General features: G+C 35.2%; 2 protein-coding genes across 3 annotated transcripts; both read left to right on the forward strand.

Annotated features, from left to right (window-relative positions):
* Window positions 1-1,516: 1,516 nt before the first annotated feature.
* On the forward strand, window positions 1,517-6,856 carry LOC142636119 (nonsense-mediated mRNA decay factor SMG7-like). 2 transcript variants are annotated; one of them, XM_075810205.1, is made up of 6 exons: window positions 1,517-1,765; window positions 2,976-3,115; window positions 3,221-3,826; window positions 3,984-4,106; window positions 4,223-4,431; window positions 4,612-6,856. In XM_075810205.1, exons 2-6 carry the CDS (start codon window positions 3,053-3,055, stop codon window positions 6,650-6,652), a joined length of 3,042 nt encoding a protein of 1,013 aa, XP_075666320.1. In that variant the 5' UTR covers window positions 1,517-1,765; window positions 2,976-3,052; the 3' UTR covers window positions 6,653-6,856. The 2 variants fall into 2 exon arrangements, with proteins under 2 accessions (XP_075666320.1, XP_075666321.1); XM_075810206.1 differs by having other exon boundaries at window positions 1,517-1,732.
* A 7,531-nt stretch (window positions 6,857-14,387) lies between these two features.
* On the forward strand, window positions 14,388-17,752 carry LOC142633774 (uncharacterized). The gene is made up of 3 exons (XM_075808026.1): window positions 14,388-14,601; window positions 14,702-14,859; window positions 17,060-17,752. Exons 1-3 carry the CDS (start codon window positions 14,521-14,523, stop codon window positions 17,157-17,159), a joined length of 339 nt encoding a protein of 112 aa, XP_075664141.1. The 5' UTR covers window positions 14,388-14,520; the 3' UTR covers window positions 17,160-17,752.
* Window positions 17,753-18,505: the final 753 nt, after the last annotated feature.

The following is an 18,505-nucleotide window of genomic DNA, read 5'->3' on the forward strand; positions in this document are numbered from 1 at the left end:
TCCAAAAGGAGAAAGGGTCTAAAATCCATCAGAAAATAGAAAAACAAAATCAAAATTTTATTAATTGAATAATTGTTAAAAAACGTGCACACAAAAAACATGCACAAACTTAGGGACCTATTTAAGGGCTTCCTAAAACTTGACAGACAAGAATATACTTTACAATAACTCCTAATTGATACCTAACCACAATTAGAACCAAATTTAACCTAAAAAGAATTAAAAGCACCTAAAAATAAGGAAATAAATAACCTAAACCTAAAATAATAAAAATTACAAATTAAATACCAAAATTAATATATTATAATAATTAAATAGTAAATTATGTCCTAGCTATGTGAATGCTCAATAATTACAAAATAAGACCTTGATTATTTTCTTCTTATAGTATTTTTTTGGGATGAGTTGTTTCAACTTTCTTGACTTTCGAATTAAAGGGCATGTTTAATGTTTTTAAATATGAGAATATGACTGATTAAGGCCCCCATTTTCTTTTTGGAAGTATTTTGGATAGAGACTAGACAGACCCATCGTCCAACTACCCACCAGCGGCCTCTATACAATGCACATGTGTGCAGCTAAGCCCCTTGTAACTAGACTAACTTCATATACAACAAAACTGCCTAAAGTTTTAGGTCTTGGTGCATTCACACCCCGCTGCTCAACATCCTTGCTTTTGTTGAGTGATTTATTTATTGCAATTTTGTTTGGGTTAGTAGAACTTGTAATGGTGTTGCACACCACATAGTTAGTTTTTCTTTACAGTCTCGTTTAGCTTTCATTTTCATTTTGGAAAATCTGCCCCCTTCCTTGCTGGATTTATCTAAGGCATACTTTCCTCTTTGTTCTCTGTTTCTTCAGTAATGCATTGCAGCTTATCAAAAAAAAAAAAAAACTGCCTAAAGTTTTTTAATAGCACTAAACCACTCTATTCCTCTAAAAAATGAAATTCCATCCTATATTATCATAGTAATAAAGCCAACAAAAACACAACTTTAACAATGATGAATATATTTTATAAATGCCATCCTTTTACATATATTATAAATGTATTTTTAATAATATAATAGCAAATTATTTTAAAAAATAATATAATAGCAAATCTAGAGTATGTTTAGATACCGTTTATTTTACTAAAATTAAAAATTTATTGCTGAAAGTTCTGTAAATAAAGGTAAAAATCAGTTAAAATAGTACAATAAAACCCATAAATAGTATCAAAAAGTACAATAAATCTATAAACAGTAATAAAAATAAACTGAATAGTAAAATAATTTTAATTTTTGATTGATATCCAAATACACACCTAACGGAAAGATGGCGTTTAGCTTGGATTACACGTTATCCTGTTTATATAAGTCAAGACAAAGCTGAGGATAATGATAATGATGATTAATGAGCCACTTTAATTTATTCTCTTTTTCTATCTTTTTAGTTTTTTATTTTATTTTAAATAATAATAATAATTAAACAAAAAACAAAGAACAATAAAAAGAAGAAGATGGGTGTGTGATAGATAACAGTTTTGGTCTGAGTATCATCATCAGCCACCTTTTTCTTTGTCTGTTTCACAACTGAAACAGTACATGTGGCTTGTTTCTATTGCAGCTTCCTTTCCCCGCATTTCTCTCTCTCTCTAGCTTCCTCCATTTGTGGGCTGTTGCTTGGCTGCTTAGTTTTCAGTTTCTGCTTCCAACTTTGGTCACAAGTTACCTACTTTTTTGTGACTTTGGTAATTGTAGTTTTGTCTGTTTTTGTTCTTCAGGTGCGCTTTTTTTCTTTTTGTCTTTTTTTTTTGTTTGTACAACTGTGTGTGTGTTTCTGATGCAATTCTCTCTCTTTTTGATCTTCAAAGATCATAAAAACTTTGTTTCTTGCTCTCTATGTTCCTTAATTGATGTGGGTTTCTTTTAGTGTTGATGTTTATGTTGGTGGTGGAGCTAATTTTCTCATTCTTCACTGAGATGGGTAGCTTTGGTTATGGAAGTCCTGACTTTTGGTTCTTTCTACTTATTTGTTTTAATTATCTGTAGTTATGTTATAGTTTATACTATGAATATGTAATTTGCAAGTTGAGTATGTGTCATGTGCTTAACTTGACTGATAATTCTTAATTAAAGACCCCAGTATGATGCTTGTTTGGAATTTTTATGTTCTTCAAATATGATGTCGGTGGATTACCTGCTAAAGAAGAGTTCAGTTCTTGTTAATATTATCCTGGTGAATTGGATATTTAGCGAGCTCAGTTAAGATTTGACTTCACATTGACTGGTGGGTCATATGTCTCCTGAATTTCATTTGGATTGATTCGTGATATTCAACTTGCAATGGATTATGTAATCACTTCTTCTTGAATTTCTTCTTTGGCCGGCCCAATTTGCTCGAATTTTTGTTCTAATAGGGTCTTTGTACTTTTGTGCTGCTTGCGCCAAACACTCCACATTTCTGGAGGACGGTTTGTCTTTTTACTCAAAATGTTGCTTTTCAATCACAATTCAGATGACTCTAATCATGATTCTCATTACCATCCTTTGGCAGTATATCCTTTCCTTCTTTTTTATTTTATTTTATTTTTTTACTGTTTTTGTTTTCCTCTATGTAATGCTATAATCATGAAGATGATGGTTTTGTAAATTTTATGCCATTGGAGAATCAATTTATGTTCAAAACCCCACAAAAATAATTTACATAAAATGTTGAAAAATATAATTTTCACTTATATGATGCAGTTTTGCAGTTTAGACTTAGTAAATAATCATTGGATTTGAATGTTTCTAGAAATTTCATGTGCTTTATGTATACATAACATCCCAGAGTATAAATTTCTTCTGCATGTGAATGTTAGATTTTAACTAGAGTTATGAAGATACATCCAAAACCATGGGGATATCGTGTGTTGCTACTTCCCAGCATTTCATTTGTTGATTGGTTACTTTCCCTCTCATTGTCTGATGGATAGAATCATCTGCTATCAGGTCAGCTATTCTGTGAATGTAATTCATTTGGCTTCAAGAAGATAAGGTACCATATTTGAAGAGTTTGGACTCTAGCCATGACTTCTACTTCACCTATTCCACTAAAAGATCATAAAGAAAAACAGATTTTTCTCTTAGAGGTAATTTTTTTGGAGCTGCATTTGCTTGTAATTATTCAATTCTTACAGGTAAGCTTTCTCTGACATCATCATTTTACCTGACTCTCGAAATTGCTGTGTTTTCAGGTTGGTAACTCAGAAAAACAGTTGTGGGCATTGATTTATTCCAAAGGTTTATTGCACTCTGATGTTCAAGACTTGTACCGCAAAGTTCGTTCTAGTTATGAGGGAATCATTCTAAGTGATCGCGAAGAGGTGGAATTTCAAGATGTTGAATATTCCTTGTGGAAGCTTCATTATAAGCATATTGATGAATTTCGTAAGACAATGAAGAAAAGTTCTGGTAATGGTGAGAGCATAAAATCAGTAAAGACACAAAATGTTGGTAATGTGCAGAGAAATGATGATAAAGGTATTGCAGGATTTACGTCATTTCTGTCAGAAGCAACTGAATTTTACCAAAATTTGGTTGTGAAAATCAGAAAATGTTATAGACTTCCCGAAGATACATTGTTCAATAAGAAAAGTGGTAGCTCTACTTCAGTTGAACCAAAGAAGATGCAGAAATGCCAATTTTTATGCCATCGGTTTTTAGTTTGTCTCGGGGATCTTGCTAGGTATAAAGAACAATATGAAAAACCTGATGACCAAAACCATAACTGGTCGGTTGCAGCCTCCCACTACTTGGAAGCAACAATGATTTGGCCAGATAGTGGAAACCCCCAGAATCAGGTATTTTACTTATTATTCTTTTCTCATCAGTCACTTCTTTAATTATCTTGAAATATATGAACATTCTTGAGAACTAGTTAAGATGTGGAATTTCACTTCACAATTTGCAATGCTTCTATTTTGGTTTTAATGTGTAATAAACTCTGTTTGTTTGTAGTTAGCAGTATTGGCAACATATGTTGGTGATGAGTTCCTTGCCTTGTACCACTGTGTAAGGAGTTTAGCTGTTAAAGAGCCTTTCCCTGATGCCTGGGATAACCTAATTTTACTCTTTGAAAGGGTAAGACTTGATGGTGTTTTTCATTTGTTGTTTGTCCTTCTCAGATTCATGCTGATTTCTGATTTACTTATCTTCAAAATCTAGGCATTTCTCAAGGTTTGTTTTTAATATTGCAGAACAGATCATCTTATTCGCATTCCCTTTGTAGAGAGGCTCACTTTGATTTCTTAAAACCATCTGAAAGAAGCGATTTCCACAGAAAATCACTATCTAGTGAAGAATTTTCAAATTGCAATATGTTGGAATCCATACACAAGTGCTTCATGGAAACAGACTTATGGTCTCTTTTTATCAGAACAATGAGTTTCTTTTTCATACAATCCAGGTACTCCTAGCAGATTGAAATATGAATAAGTTGTGTTTATTATAAAATGATTTTTGTCTTTCTTGATCTGTAAGACATCCCCCTCCCCAAGACACCCAGTATACTACACCTTCTTTACATAAAAGTATTCTGCTTGTACTTGAACTCTGATGTTTTTTACTGTTTTTAAATGCGAGGCAGTTTTGAGGAATTCCCTTGTGCCTTCGCATCTGCTATGAGAGAGTTGGATGCTTTGATGGCACTAAATGATACAAAACTAAAGGCTGCATTGGAGTCCTATCAGTGTTTGGATTCAGCTAGAACAGGCCCTTTCCGAGCCCTTCAAGTTGTTTCTGTATTCATCTTTATCTTTGAGAACCTAATTCATGGTCCACAAGTAAGAAGCTCAAAAGATATCAATGATATGCAACAGCTTCTCCGGATACAATTTGCATTGACTTCCTCTTTCATTTTCATGGGCCGTGTTGTTGATAGATGTTTGAAGGCTAGTGACTTGGATCTTTGCCCCCTTTTACCAGCTGTGCTTGTATTTGTGGAGTGGTTGGCTAACATGCTTGATGAAGCAAAAACATATGGGGTTGATGAAAATAGTAGAAGTGCTATGTCTTACTATTTTGGTGCATTTGTTGACCTTCTGCAACGTTTCAATGTCAAAAGTGTTGGGGCCATGTCTCTGGATAATACTCCTCTGTGGGAAGACTATGAATTGAGGGGCTTTGGACCAGTAGCAAGTGCACACTTCTTGTTAGATTTTTCAACTCCTTGGGAACATATAGACAGTTTTGAAAGTGGAACAAAATATCGTGCTCACCGCATTATTAATGCTGCAATGAAGATTTCAGAAAGATCAAATGATTTTGGAAAGTGGATCTTGTATGATAAATCAGAAAGAAAATTCTACACAGGAGGGTCAAATGAATCTCCAGAGAGGAATGAATCAGAAAAAGTGGAGTCCCACAATTCTGATCTTGAAATTGAAGAGTCTAGCCAGCCTATTCACCAAGTCACAAAAGAATATAAGGAACACATCGTGTACACAAATCCAAGTAACCACAGTGTGAATGGTAAATCTGTTGCCACAGAAGAGGAAGAAGTCATTCTCTTCAAACCTCTCACAAGATATAACTCGGTGCCACTTTATGCTTCAATTTCTACAAATGATCAAGTGTCTCCAAAGGATTCAGGGAATGAAAATGTGCCTTCTGATGAATTCTTGCGCCGAGCTACATCACTACTTATAGCACAAAACCCAGCCCAGAGTGATCCTCTAGCTTTCCATGCTGACATCAGTAATTTCAGGTGCAACAAGTCATTCAAGCATCAGGAGCCTCTCATGAATAATACATCAGCACACCCATTTTTGGAAACCCCCATCTCTGCTGGGCCTCCTTCACTTAGCGCTTGGGTCCTTAACAGAGGAAGTATGAGCATTGACAGAGAGAAAGGAACTGCTAATATTAGTAAACATAACTTGAATCCTATTGAGGAGATACCTTCCAAATCCTTGGCTGGGCTTTCCATTAGTGAAAATGAGCATTCTGTCACTAGTTTTGAGCATGAGTATGCAACCCCCAATTACTCATCTCCTTTTTACTCACCTCCACTACCTTCTGCTCCTTTATTGCCTGATGATGCTGTTTGGTTTAGTGGCATTCAATCTAGCTTTCCCAACAGCAAAACCTCTGGGGGCATTAGAGAAGCAAACAATTACTCTGCTGCATTTGACACTTCAAATTGGACTGCTACTCATGGGTCTCCTGATTATGGTCATAGTTTCCAGGGTCTTATGGATAATTACCCACCTTCGCGTCGAATGACTTCTTCTGAATGGCTTCGTCAGTACAGAGAAAGTCACAATATTGAGCAGGCCAATAGTTATACATGGCCGGTTCATCGTCATTCCCCTGAGAACCTTGGAAACTTCCAAGATCAAGCTTCTAAATTTGGTGTCTTTGATCAGTGGGGAAATCCTATAGCTTATAATCCAAATGTATATATGGAGAGCCCACCATTGCATCCAGCTTTTCCTCTTGTTTATGGTGCAGATGAACACAGAAGGGAGAAGCTTTCTCATGGTTTCCAAAGACCAAGCCCCTACGGGTGTGGTGCTGTGACAGAACTAAGAAATGAGCCACAGCCACTTTTGCAGTATCTTAAAGAGAAAGAATGGCGACTCCAGCAAGATCCTACTCTCGGTGGTCCTACGTATATGGGAAATTAACATTTCAATGTATGCCTTTCTTTGGTCTTAATCGTTATTTAGCATGTAAAGCACCCCCCACATAGTTCAAGATGTCTGATTAATAAAGTTTACATGTAAGCTTGTGTATATGTACATAGAATGTTCTAGTATGCCCTCTGCAAGAGGAGGTTTAAAGCAAGAATGAAACAAAGTGAAGCATTTGCTGCTGTCCACAATTTTGAACTTCTGATTTCGTCACATTCTCTCACTGATTAAATATGATTTGTTCAATACTATTTGAAAAGAATGATATGTTCTAGTGTAGCTTAAAAGTTCAATCATGCTATGAAACTTTAAAAAGAAAGTTATTTTAAGGTGATAACATCTTGAGAAGACTTAAATTAAGAAGTTAATATAACATATAAAGACACCAATTAACCAAAAAGTTTAAGCCTATAGATTTGGGTCCAAATGGATTGGTCTACGAAGTGTGATCACTAAGGATAAGGGAAAGTCCTATATTGTTGATGGAGTCCTATATTATTTTATTTTTTTTATTTTATAAAAATTGCAAGTGAGGAGGGGATTCTTTAAAACCCAAGGGGGCATGTCCCCCCTTGCCTCCCCTCCCTTTGCCAATGAGTGGCAGTGTTGATTCCCACTTTGTGCCACTCGATTTCTCCTAATCCAATGGGATAGTGACTGTGCTGTGCTAGTGCTACTCATAGGCATAGGTAGGGGTTCAAAAGATGTGGGAGTTTTTCCAAGCTAATCAAATGTGACATATTACAACTTACTAGATCTAAAAAGGGGCAGGTCTCCTATCAAAAAAAAGAAAAAAGAAAAGGGGCACGTCATCTGACAAATCAATGCTAAGCATTATGTACACATATGGTCTTGATTGAGGCGTGGATCAAGGTGTCAAACATTTTGTAGTTGGCTTGAGATTTGTCTCAATCTCTATAAGCAAAAAATAAGGTCCCTGCCCAAGACTAGATAAGCACCAGAACTTGGAATATGTATATGTAGGGATAGTACCCTGCTGCTACTGGCTAGGTCCAGTCCTTGTCCTTCATACCTCATGGAATTCGCAATATTTGGTTTGCAGATATATAAGCGGAAGCTGCGGAATATTCTAGGGTTGGAATTAAAAAGAAATGTACTTTAGTCTCAAATATCAACTGCAGAATGGCAAAAAGGGAACCACTGCAATATTGTTGTTGAGCAAATACTTTGCTCAAAGAAATTGAGCACTCTAACCAATATCAATTTGAAAATTTACTAAATATTTGCATTTTTCTATTTTTCTTTGTCAATCTCTGGGTTGTTAATTAAATTTTAATTTTAATTAAATCTAGATCTTTTATCCTATTCTTCTTATTCTACTTTCTGCTTCATAAATATAAACTTGCAACATTTTGAGTTATTTAATTATATAAGTTGATTGTTGTAACTAGCAACATTGATGGCATTGGCGACCTCTTGCTAGTAGCATCGACAAAGGTTGGTTGTGGTGGTGGGGATGTGTGGATGGTTTTTTTAGGTAATTGCAATAAGAGAAATTTAGGTGCTCTTTAATTAAATAAATGAGTATTGTGTGAGGCTTTTACAATAATTAGTCGCAAACCCATGCGATGCGAGGAAATAGATAATTATTTTGTAATTGTGATATTATGTATAATTTGTTCTCCTAAATTTGTTGGAGATAATTTGTTCTCCCTAAAAATTAAACAATTTTTAAAATTATTTTTAATCTCTCTATCTCTACAAATAAATCATTCTATTGTTTTTGGGTTTATTTGATTGATATATATCACTTTTTTAGGTGGTTTGTATTCTTCTAATTATGTTATGGTGCGTTCTGTTTTCCCAATATTTTTAATTTTTTTATTTACAACTAAACTTTTTGAGATTGAAATATATTATTCAAATTTCTCATTCTCTTAAAGGATATTATCATGATAATTAAAACTCATCATAAAAATACACTTGATATTACTCAAATAACTAATAGGCGCATTCAAATACATAGCCAAGATTGTGTTTTGATATAAATTCAAATTCTCACTTTCAAAATGACTATGTAATAACTCAAACAAAAATTAAATCAAAACTATAAGAGGGAGAGAGAGGACTTATGAAAGGGAACTCAATTCAATTCAACTAGTCTTCTTCATATTTTATCCAAATTCAATTTCTTCAAATAGCCAAGGATACATCTTCTTGGATTTTCTCAAATCCAATCGGTCTTCGTGGATTTTTAGGCAAAGTCTTCCAGCAAAGGCATCCCAAAATAATATCTAAATTGTTACAATTCAAAACCAAAAAAAGAGTAGCATATCTTGTACAAAGTTATGCATCTATTTTTATCTTACAACTAATACGTATGTACAACAAAACCGATTTATGCTATGTATATATAAAGGGAATACTTTATCCATAATGGTGAATGCATCTTCAATTTACTCAAAAATTGAATATACATTTCTATCTGAGACACAACTTTCTAAACATTGGATAACAATCACAAAACTATAGTAGCCAAACCCCACTGCAATTCTTTTACTATATTCTTCACCATAGGTTTGAGATTTTTTGGTTGGTTTATGGGAACCAATATTGTTGGCACTTGAGATCTTTGATGGCACATCACCAACAAAATTAATCAGGAAAACTTGAAGAATATGGGGGAAAAAAAACTCACTTTAGAGAGACTTCTCAAATTTGTGGAAGTAGGCTAGAGTAATTGCAAATACACACACACACACACACACACACACACACACACACACACACACATATTAATACTAATTGGTCGACAATTGAACGGTTTTCATAACTGCTTGATTGGGGAGAAGGAGTCATAAAATTGAAGGGAGTTTGAATTATTATTAGATTGGGTTTGATGGAATAATAAATGGAAAGTTTCAAAGTTAGGAAACGTTAATTAAGAGAGAGAGAGAGAGAGAGAGAGAGAGAGAGGTGGTTGAATAGAAAATGGAAATAAATTTGGCTTGATGGAGTAATAAATGGGAAGGGACTACGGAGGGTGTCATCAAAAGTGCATGGATTGGAAGGGACTACAGAGGTCCGGTGGAGAGGCTAATTGGGAAGGTTGATGCTTGCCGTTCAAAATTACAGACTTGGAGCAGATTGTCATTCAGCAATATTCGTCAATTGTTGACTGTAAAAAAAAAAAAAAAAAGAGTTAGCAAAAGCCGAGGTATTGTCAATGGCTGGGGCAAATCATGAAGGTGCTTAGGGGAGAGGTGTATGAGCTCATGGTGAAGGAGGATGGTTTATGGCACTAAAGGTCCCGGGTAGATTGGTTGAAGAGTGGGGATTTGAATACAGCCTACTTTCATAGCCAAGCAACTCAAGGCAAAAAAAGGAATTTTATTTCTAAACTGATTTTGGATGATGGTTCGGCGGTGGAAGATAGCAAGAAAATTGGGGAAGCGTTTGTGGATTATTTCAACAATATTTTCACTTCTACCTCGCCTTCAAGCTTTGATCAAATCCTCAAAGGTATTGAATCAAAGATTACTCCCTCTATGAATGCTGATTTAATTCATGATTTTACTGCCCATGAGGTTGAACAGGCCTTGAAGCAAATGAAACCATTAACAGGATCGGGACCAGATGGTTTGCCACCAATTTTTTTCAAATCCTGTTGGGATTTTATTGGTCAGGATGTTATTGCAGCTTCCCTATCTATACTCAATTCAGGTGCCATGCCAGAAAGCCTCAACCATACTTTTATCTCACTTATACCAAAAACAAAAATCCCAGAAAAAGCCACTAATTTCAGACCCATATGCCTTTGTAATGTCTTGTATAAAATTGTCTCAAAAACCATTGCCAATCGCCTCAAAAAACTCCTACCAAAATTGGTGTTAGAAACACAAAGTGCTTTCATGTCTGATAGGTTGATTTCAGATAACATACTGGTAGCATTTGAAACCCTTCATCATTTGAAAAATAAGAGGAAAGGCAAAGAGGGGTTCATGGCCATCAAGCTGGATATGAGTAAAGCATATGATAGAGTGAAATGGATTTTCCTAGAAAAAATAATGGAAAAATTGGGTTTTGCAACCAGGTGGATTTCACTTATTAGTTCTTGTATCAGATCAGTTTCTTTCTCTGTTTTGGTGAATGGCGAACCATATGGTCACTTCTCACCTAATAGAGGCCTCCGGCAAGGGGATCCTCTATCACCTTATTTATTTTTATTGTGTGTAGAAGGATTACATTCACTCATACAACAAGCTGAACTTTCTGGCTCAATCAAAGGAGTCTCCCTTTGTAGTGCCAGTCCAAAGGTCTCCCATTTGTTCTTTGCAGATGATAGTTTGCTCTTTTGTCGAGCCACCACACATGAATGCAACACCATCCTTGATATATTGCACCAATATGAAGAGGCGTCGGGACAAAAAATCAACCAAGGCAAAACCCAACTATTTTTCAGCCCCAACATCACCAATCATATGTAGCAAGAAATAAAATCTCTCCTTGGAGTAGTGGCCACTACCAATTATGAAAAATACCTCGGATTACCATCCTTTGTGGGTAGAGCAAAAAAACAAAGTTTCAACTACATCGGAGAACGAATTTGGCATAAGATGCAAGGGTAGAAAGAAAGACTTTTATCGCAAGGTGGAAACGAAGTATTGATAAAAGCGGTTCTCCAAGCAATGCCCACTTTCACTATGGGATGTTTTAAACTTCCTAAAAGTTTATGCAAGGATATTGAATCATTAATTCGGAAGTTTTGGTGGGGTTACAAAGGGGAAGCAAGGAAAACGCATTGGGTAGCTTGGAAAAAACTTTGTTTGCCGAAGAGTCAAGGGGGTTTAGGATTCAAGGATATTGAAAACTTCAACTTAGCGATGTTGGGAAAACAGGTCTGGAGATTGTTACACAACAAAGACTCTCTTTTCTATACGGTGGTTAAATCAAAATACTTCCCCAATTGCTTTATTCTTGATGATGGTGTGAAGGCCAAGGGATCCTATGCTTGGCAAAGCTTTCTTAAAGCATGCAGGGTTGTTAGGTTGGGTTCGAGATGGAGAATAGGTGATGGAAAGTCTGTCATGATAAATGGGGACAAATGGCTTCCGGATTTGTGTTCTAGCCATGTGGTATTGCCTCAACAAAATCTGCCAAACAACACACGGGTGTGTGCCCTTATTGATGAGGAAAATGGCAAATGGATTGAAGACCAAGTGGTGGGCGAACTTGCACCCCACGAATCTACTGCTATTCTCGGAATACCCCTGTGTTCTACCCGGGCTGAGGACAAACTGATTTGGACGGCTACACCGAATGGTTGCTACTCCACCAAGTCAGCATATCGCCTCCTTTCAACTGGGGCAGCAAAGAAAATTCCCGGACCATCAAACACGACAGCCCACAAGAAGTTTTGGTTGGATATTTGGCAATTAAAAGTCCCAAATAAAATTCGACATTTCATTTGGAGAGCAGCCAACGAATCCTTGTCAACAAAAAAGAATTTAATGTAGAGGAACATCACGGGAAATGCCATTTGTGACCGCTGCAACAGTGAGACAGAGGACACAATTCATGCAATCTGGGGGTGTGCAGAGGTTAAATCAGTTTGGTGGGAGCTGGAGCGTTGTAGACCTTTTTTGGCTGAAAAACTAGTTTGCTTTCGTGACCTGTTCCAAGGTATTTTAGCACAAAACACTACTCATTTGGCTGAGCTGTTTGCATATATTTCTTGGAGCATCTGGTATAACAGAGACGCTCTGAGAATGGGAACAACCACTGTGGCTTTGGGAAGGATCTATAGTGATGCAGTTGATCGGCTTCATGAATTTCAAATGGCACAAGATAATTTAGTTCAGCAAAAAGTTGTGGCACACCGAATCCATTGGCTACCTCCTCCACCAAATCAGTACAAGGCCAACAGTGATGGGGCGATCTTCAAGGACTCGGGAACGGCAGGTTTGGGAGTGGTTGTGCGTGACTTCGAAGGAATGGTGATAGCAGCGTTATCGGAGCGCATTGCTCTACCACCCACGATGGAGGACGTGGAAGCTTTAGCATGCAGGAGAGCCATTTCTTTCTCCATTGAGCTCGGGTTACATGATGTTGTCTTTGAGGTAGACTCTGAGATCATCCACAAGCACCTTATATTGGACTCACCCTGCCAGGCTGCCTTTGGTCACATCATTGATGATTCGCGCCGGCTAATCTCAAGCTTGAGAAATGCTTCTTTCACACATGTTAGGCGTAAGGGTAATATAGTTGCAGACAAGCTTGCCAAATTGGCAAAATTCTTGTATGAACCTCAAATATGGTTAGAAGACATCCATAGTGATGTAACCAATTTTGTATTACTTGACAAAAGTTTAATGTTTATGCAATAAAACTGCCTTACCGGTTTCTCAAAAAAGAAAAAAGAAAAAAGAAAAAAGAAAAAGAAACTACTTACTTTAGAAAAAAAACCACTTCTCAATAGGACATTTATCTCTACAAAATCACTTTTACCATCAGATGTGGAGCTTTATGCCATTTGAAATGTAAACAAAAACATAATGAATAATTAAAGGATAATGAAAGATGGTGGGAGAAAGAAATTGCATAATTGTGAATGCAAAAAGAAAAATGGACAAAAAAATCAAGAAAAGTCTTTAGAGCCTAATAAGATCTAGAATAACATAAACTCCTGCCATTGAACATTTAGTTAGTTTTTTTTATCACCTAATACTCATTGAAAAAAGAATAATGAAAAACATCAATATCTGTAAACATTGAGGAAAATTGAGGTTTCAATATTAAAAAAAAATTCCAGTTGTTTCTTCCTTCACCCTTTCACAAAGTCCTCTGTCTTATAATTGATGCAAACATCAGTCCCAAGATCCTTGCAAACAGCCAATTTTTCCTCATTCATTGCCAATCACAATCTAAAAATATATGAATACTTGGAAACCAAACTTATGCATTAGAAGAAAAGTGATACTTGGAAACTAGATTTGCAGTAACAAACACACTTGTTCCATAGTATTTAGCTATTTGAATTGCAAATGTACCAACACCGCTTGAGCCCCCATGAACCTAAAATTTTAATATTCATTTGTTTTGCATTGGAGACACCATGTTGCAACAAACAAAAAGGATAGAAATTATCATTTTAAGCTTGGATTGTTCATAAATTATCAAACCATTTGTAAATTGGACCATAAATTACACTAAATAATCATAAAGGCTCAAAAATTACCAAAAATATTTATAAAAAAACTACCAAATAATAGAGAGAGAGAGAGAGAGAGAGAGATATATATATATATAACTTTTTTTGTTAGGGAAAACTATACATAAAATGAAAGGGAAAACTATGTATAAAATGAAAGAGAAATTGTAAATAAAAAAAAAGAAAAAATGACAAATTTATAGTAAGAGAGAGAATAAAAAAAAGATAAAATGAAAGAAGATAAAGAGAAAGATGAAGAGTAATATTAAAGTAGAGAGTAATGGGGAGATGTAAAAGTAAGAAAAGGAAAAAAGTTTGAGAAAGTGTAAATATTTTTTTAAAAAAGTGAATGTGTAATGTTAAAAAAAATTATAAAAAAATAAAAAATAAAAAAGATAATAATATGAATGGTAAAGTAGCTCAACTAGAACGTAGTATTTATTGCTTGTTTTAGATATATATAGACGGAGATGGGATCAATTATAGAATGGCTTGGAGTTTGGACTCGATGCTTTTTTCTTTTCTTTTATTTAATTTTCATAATATGGGCTTCAAGTTGGGCCTAACTGTTGAACCAATTAATCCATAAACCAACCGTTTTCTTCACAGCTCTCTCTCTCTCTCTCTCTCTCTTCTCTCTCACAAAAGTCTCAGGAAGTGCAATTCCAGTCTCCAGATCTCAATCCCAAAAATGGAAAATAAGAAATCAGATGGAGAAGCCATATCATCTGCACAAGCTGTGTTTCTCGGAGCGCTCGCTCCCGGTGTCAACGTCCGTACAATCTCTCTCTCCTTCTCATATGTGTGTGTGTGTGTGTGTGTGTGTGTAGTCCAAGCACTGATAATGGTCTGTTTTGTTGAATGGATTTCAGGGTCCCACATGGAATACGCTAAGAACAGCGTTTGTGTTACTGGGTGTTTGCCTTGTTGTGATGCTGGCCTTAGCATTCTCTGCAAGTGACTCTTCCTTAATTCTTCATGTCGGATTCCTTGTTCTAATCACTGTTACCCTCTTCTTGCTTCTTAGCTGGTACCTTAATTTCTCCGCCCACTTGTTTGTGTACACTTTCTTCATATGATCCTACATGGGTTTTTGTTGTCTTTGATAATTGTAGAAATTTATTGAGCATGGTAGCATTACATAGGAATAGACTATTGATTGTTTGACAAAACTTTACCGATTTTGCAACTCAATGCTCTTTCATTTCTGATAATTTGGTGCTGCTATAATGGGTTTTTTTATTATTAATTTTTTTTATAAATGGTTGTTAAGGTCATTCTTATCGGCAAATTGCTAGTCAGGCCTTAAAGAATGAATTATAGTTGGTAACTGTTTCTCTGAAGGAGTGAAGGTGAGAAACTTAGTTTTTAGAGGACTAACTTGCTATTTCTAAATCTTCTTATGGTAATGAATCTGCACATGTTTAGTTTTACTAATGAGTTCGGACCTGTTTTTGTTTTGGAGGATATAAATGTGACTTGTTGCTACAACTTTGCCAATTCACCATAGACATTTCTGCCATTGTGATTTTGTTTGTTTGTTTGTTTTTTTTTAATTAATAATAATTACAGATTTATATTTTAATGCCAAATTTGAACCTAATTCTGTACTAATAATATTAGTGTACTCCATTTCATAAATAGTGATGGGTTCTATTTTGCAAACCGTACAACAAAATACACTTGAAGGACTTCTCTTGTATTATTTTATTTCATCCCAAATTCCCTACAAATGGTGCAGACTCTGTGGTAGGTATATTGCAACTCAAGTTAACAAAAATTGATAACTTCTGCTTTTGTGTTATCCATACTTATATCTGTGTGGTAGTCTGATAGATGATATTGATATAATTGGAACATAACTTAATCTAATGAAATGGTTACAAGCGATCGCCTCACTAGGTATAGTAACTTGGTGGTAGCTCTGTGGAAATAATTTGGACGTGCTTTTTCGAATACCAAATATATCCTTAGTTTAGTTCTAAATTTAAGTAAAGTGACATTTTCATTTTGTATTTTTGAAATTATCTTCTTCTAGGAAGTTTATATTTTCCTGCAGTCAAGACTATTGATTATTGGTATAACAGATGCATTTGTAGCCAGACTGTTATTTGCCCCATAAAAAATAAAGTAGTCTGTTACTGTCAAATCATTAGAATGGTTTTGCATCTGTTTTAATTTAAATAACCTGAATGAAACATACCGGATGTCAAGTTTGGCATTACTAGAATTTGAATCTGCAATTTGATCCTTCCCCTACAAATGAAACCAGAACACTCTGATCTGGCTTTGGCCATTATATCTTCTACCTCAATTTGTCTTGCTGTTAAAGCACGGTGCTGTGCTTTTTCATAGACTTGATAGGCTTTTACCTGAGCCTATGCTTATTGTTGTTATTATGAGACTATGATTCATACCTGGAATGAGATGGTTTTCAATTTTTCTTTTAGGAAAAATGGAGTGAGGTTTTTTTTTTTTTTTGGGTCAAGGTAAAAGATTTTTTTTTACCTCATCTGCAGGAATTTTGCAATTTATAAGTTTTTCATTAGAAAATATATGAAAAAAGTTATTTCTTTTAATATGAAGTTGCTTTTCTTTTAATATATGATATGATTGAAGTAACAAATCGGAATGTGCCAATGAGCTCTAGCTCAACTGGCTCCTTCTCCCCTTATAAGTTTAAAGTGGAGGGTGAGATCATGGGTTCAAAACCCACTGGGTGTGTATGTAACTTACCAAAATTTGTCCAAATGTTTGTAAACTAATTTCTATGAATAAATTTCTTTTGAAATAGAGATACTGAGATAGTTATTCAGAATAATAAGATATAAATATAAATAAAATGTACTGATGGAAAAAAAAAATAATGTGATAGGTTAAACCATTGAAGAAATATTGAAAACTTATTCTTTATCAAATTTGAAGGACATAGAAAATACACTGATGATCCCAGAAAGGTGCCTTAGATTTGTAGCATGGCTTTACTGAGGCTGCATTATATACCTGATGAAACAGCTAAAATGTTTAGTTTGTTTTTCTGTGTTTAGTTCATATTTTGCCAGCCTTTGTTCAAGCCAAGTAGGCATAAATAGATTTCTCTCTTCCTTTTTCTCTTTTTATTTTTTATTTTTGGGCAAAAATCATTTGAATAAAACTTAGAATATCGGTATAACCTGTTCAATTTATTATTTGGAGGCTTGTTCTGTAAAAAATAAATGGTTTATATGCAGGTTTCTTGCGCAGACTGGTTTGGTTTCAGTTGAGCATCAAATGCGGGAGATGGACTTGATACCAAATGATTGCCAAGAGATAAGCAGAAAGAACAAATAATAGTTTCTCTTATAGCATTACAAGCAAAGACATCATTGAGTTTGGAGAGAAATAACTCCAAGGGTATGCTTAATAACGATACAAATGGAAAGACCGGTGTGATTTTGATGCTTTCCTTCAGCAAGAAATGAGAAGATATGGCTGAAAGAAAAGCGAGCAAATGACAGCACTTCTTCCATTGTTTTGCAAGAATTGACCCAAGTGCTTACATCTTTCAATCAGTCTTTGCTTCCTTCTCCTTATGTTGGCTCTTTTTGGGCTTGATGAAGCAGAAACATGAGCAGCAGGGGAACTGAAACAAGAACTTCATTTCTTTCTTGTTTTGATAATGTTTGGGAGAACACTATATATAGAGAGAGCTCCAGCTTTGTATCATTATTCCTTTTTTTTTTTTCGGTTGTTCTTTCTTTCTTTCTTTGTGTAATTATTCTTCGCCCTCTTTGGATGCTATTCTTTTTTCTTGCAGATAAGAAGATGCCTAGCTTCTTTTCCATTATCATGGCCATTGGGTGCCTTACATTTCTTTGATAGGTTATGTTGCAAGTTGCATTCTTTATTCATATTTAAATGAGAAAAAGGGAGTTTCTTTTGTATTCCTTTCCTAATGGAAAAGATTTCTGAACCATGTGCTGAAAATCAGAGGTTACTCTCTAATGGGTCATAGCTAGTTATGGTGTCTGACAAACTGGGTTGATCAAACAGGTGGGCCGCCTCAAAAGTAAGTCATCAACTCTCCTTTTCTGAATTTTTTTTTTCCTGATAGGATGCTTTGCTGATGTTATATGATAAGAATAATAAAAGAAACCTGAGATAATGAGGCGTTTGGTAAAGTATTTGCGTATCCCTTTTTTTTGGGGGGGGCTTTTATACCCTTGCAAAACAATATAATAATAATAATAATAATAATAATAATAATTAATAAAAAATTGGCTCCATACAAGATCACATAATATTAGACATGAACTTGCTTAAATGTGAAACGAGGACTCAGGTTAAGGCAGACCCTTCAGTTTAGTTAAGAACAAATCTTTACCATTGTTGTCTGCAATGGTAGTTCAAAACTGAGCACTAAGGTTTCGTGGTCCTTTCGCAATGCTTCTGTGGCGGTTAATTAATGCGATACTCCATCAAGTGTTTTGGCATTTTGGTCCTTCCATCGAAGCTTCAAACATTGTAGGCTAATCATAAAATTATAGATGCTACATTTCATATAGTAAATTGGTAATACATAGGTACACTGGAGATGGTGATTGCATCAACGTGGGATTCGGAGAAAATCAAGTTGTCTCGCTCGCATTTGGCATTGTTGAACAGGCAGGAGTCTTGTGATCTATTAGGCAATATGT

This window comes from Castanea sativa, chromosome 5, assembly GCF_040712315.1.
Source record: "Castanea sativa cultivar Marrone di Chiusa Pesio chromosome 5, ASM4071231v1".
NCBI classification, from domain to species: domain Eukaryota; kingdom Viridiplantae; phylum Streptophyta; class Magnoliopsida; order Fagales; family Fagaceae; genus Castanea; species Castanea sativa.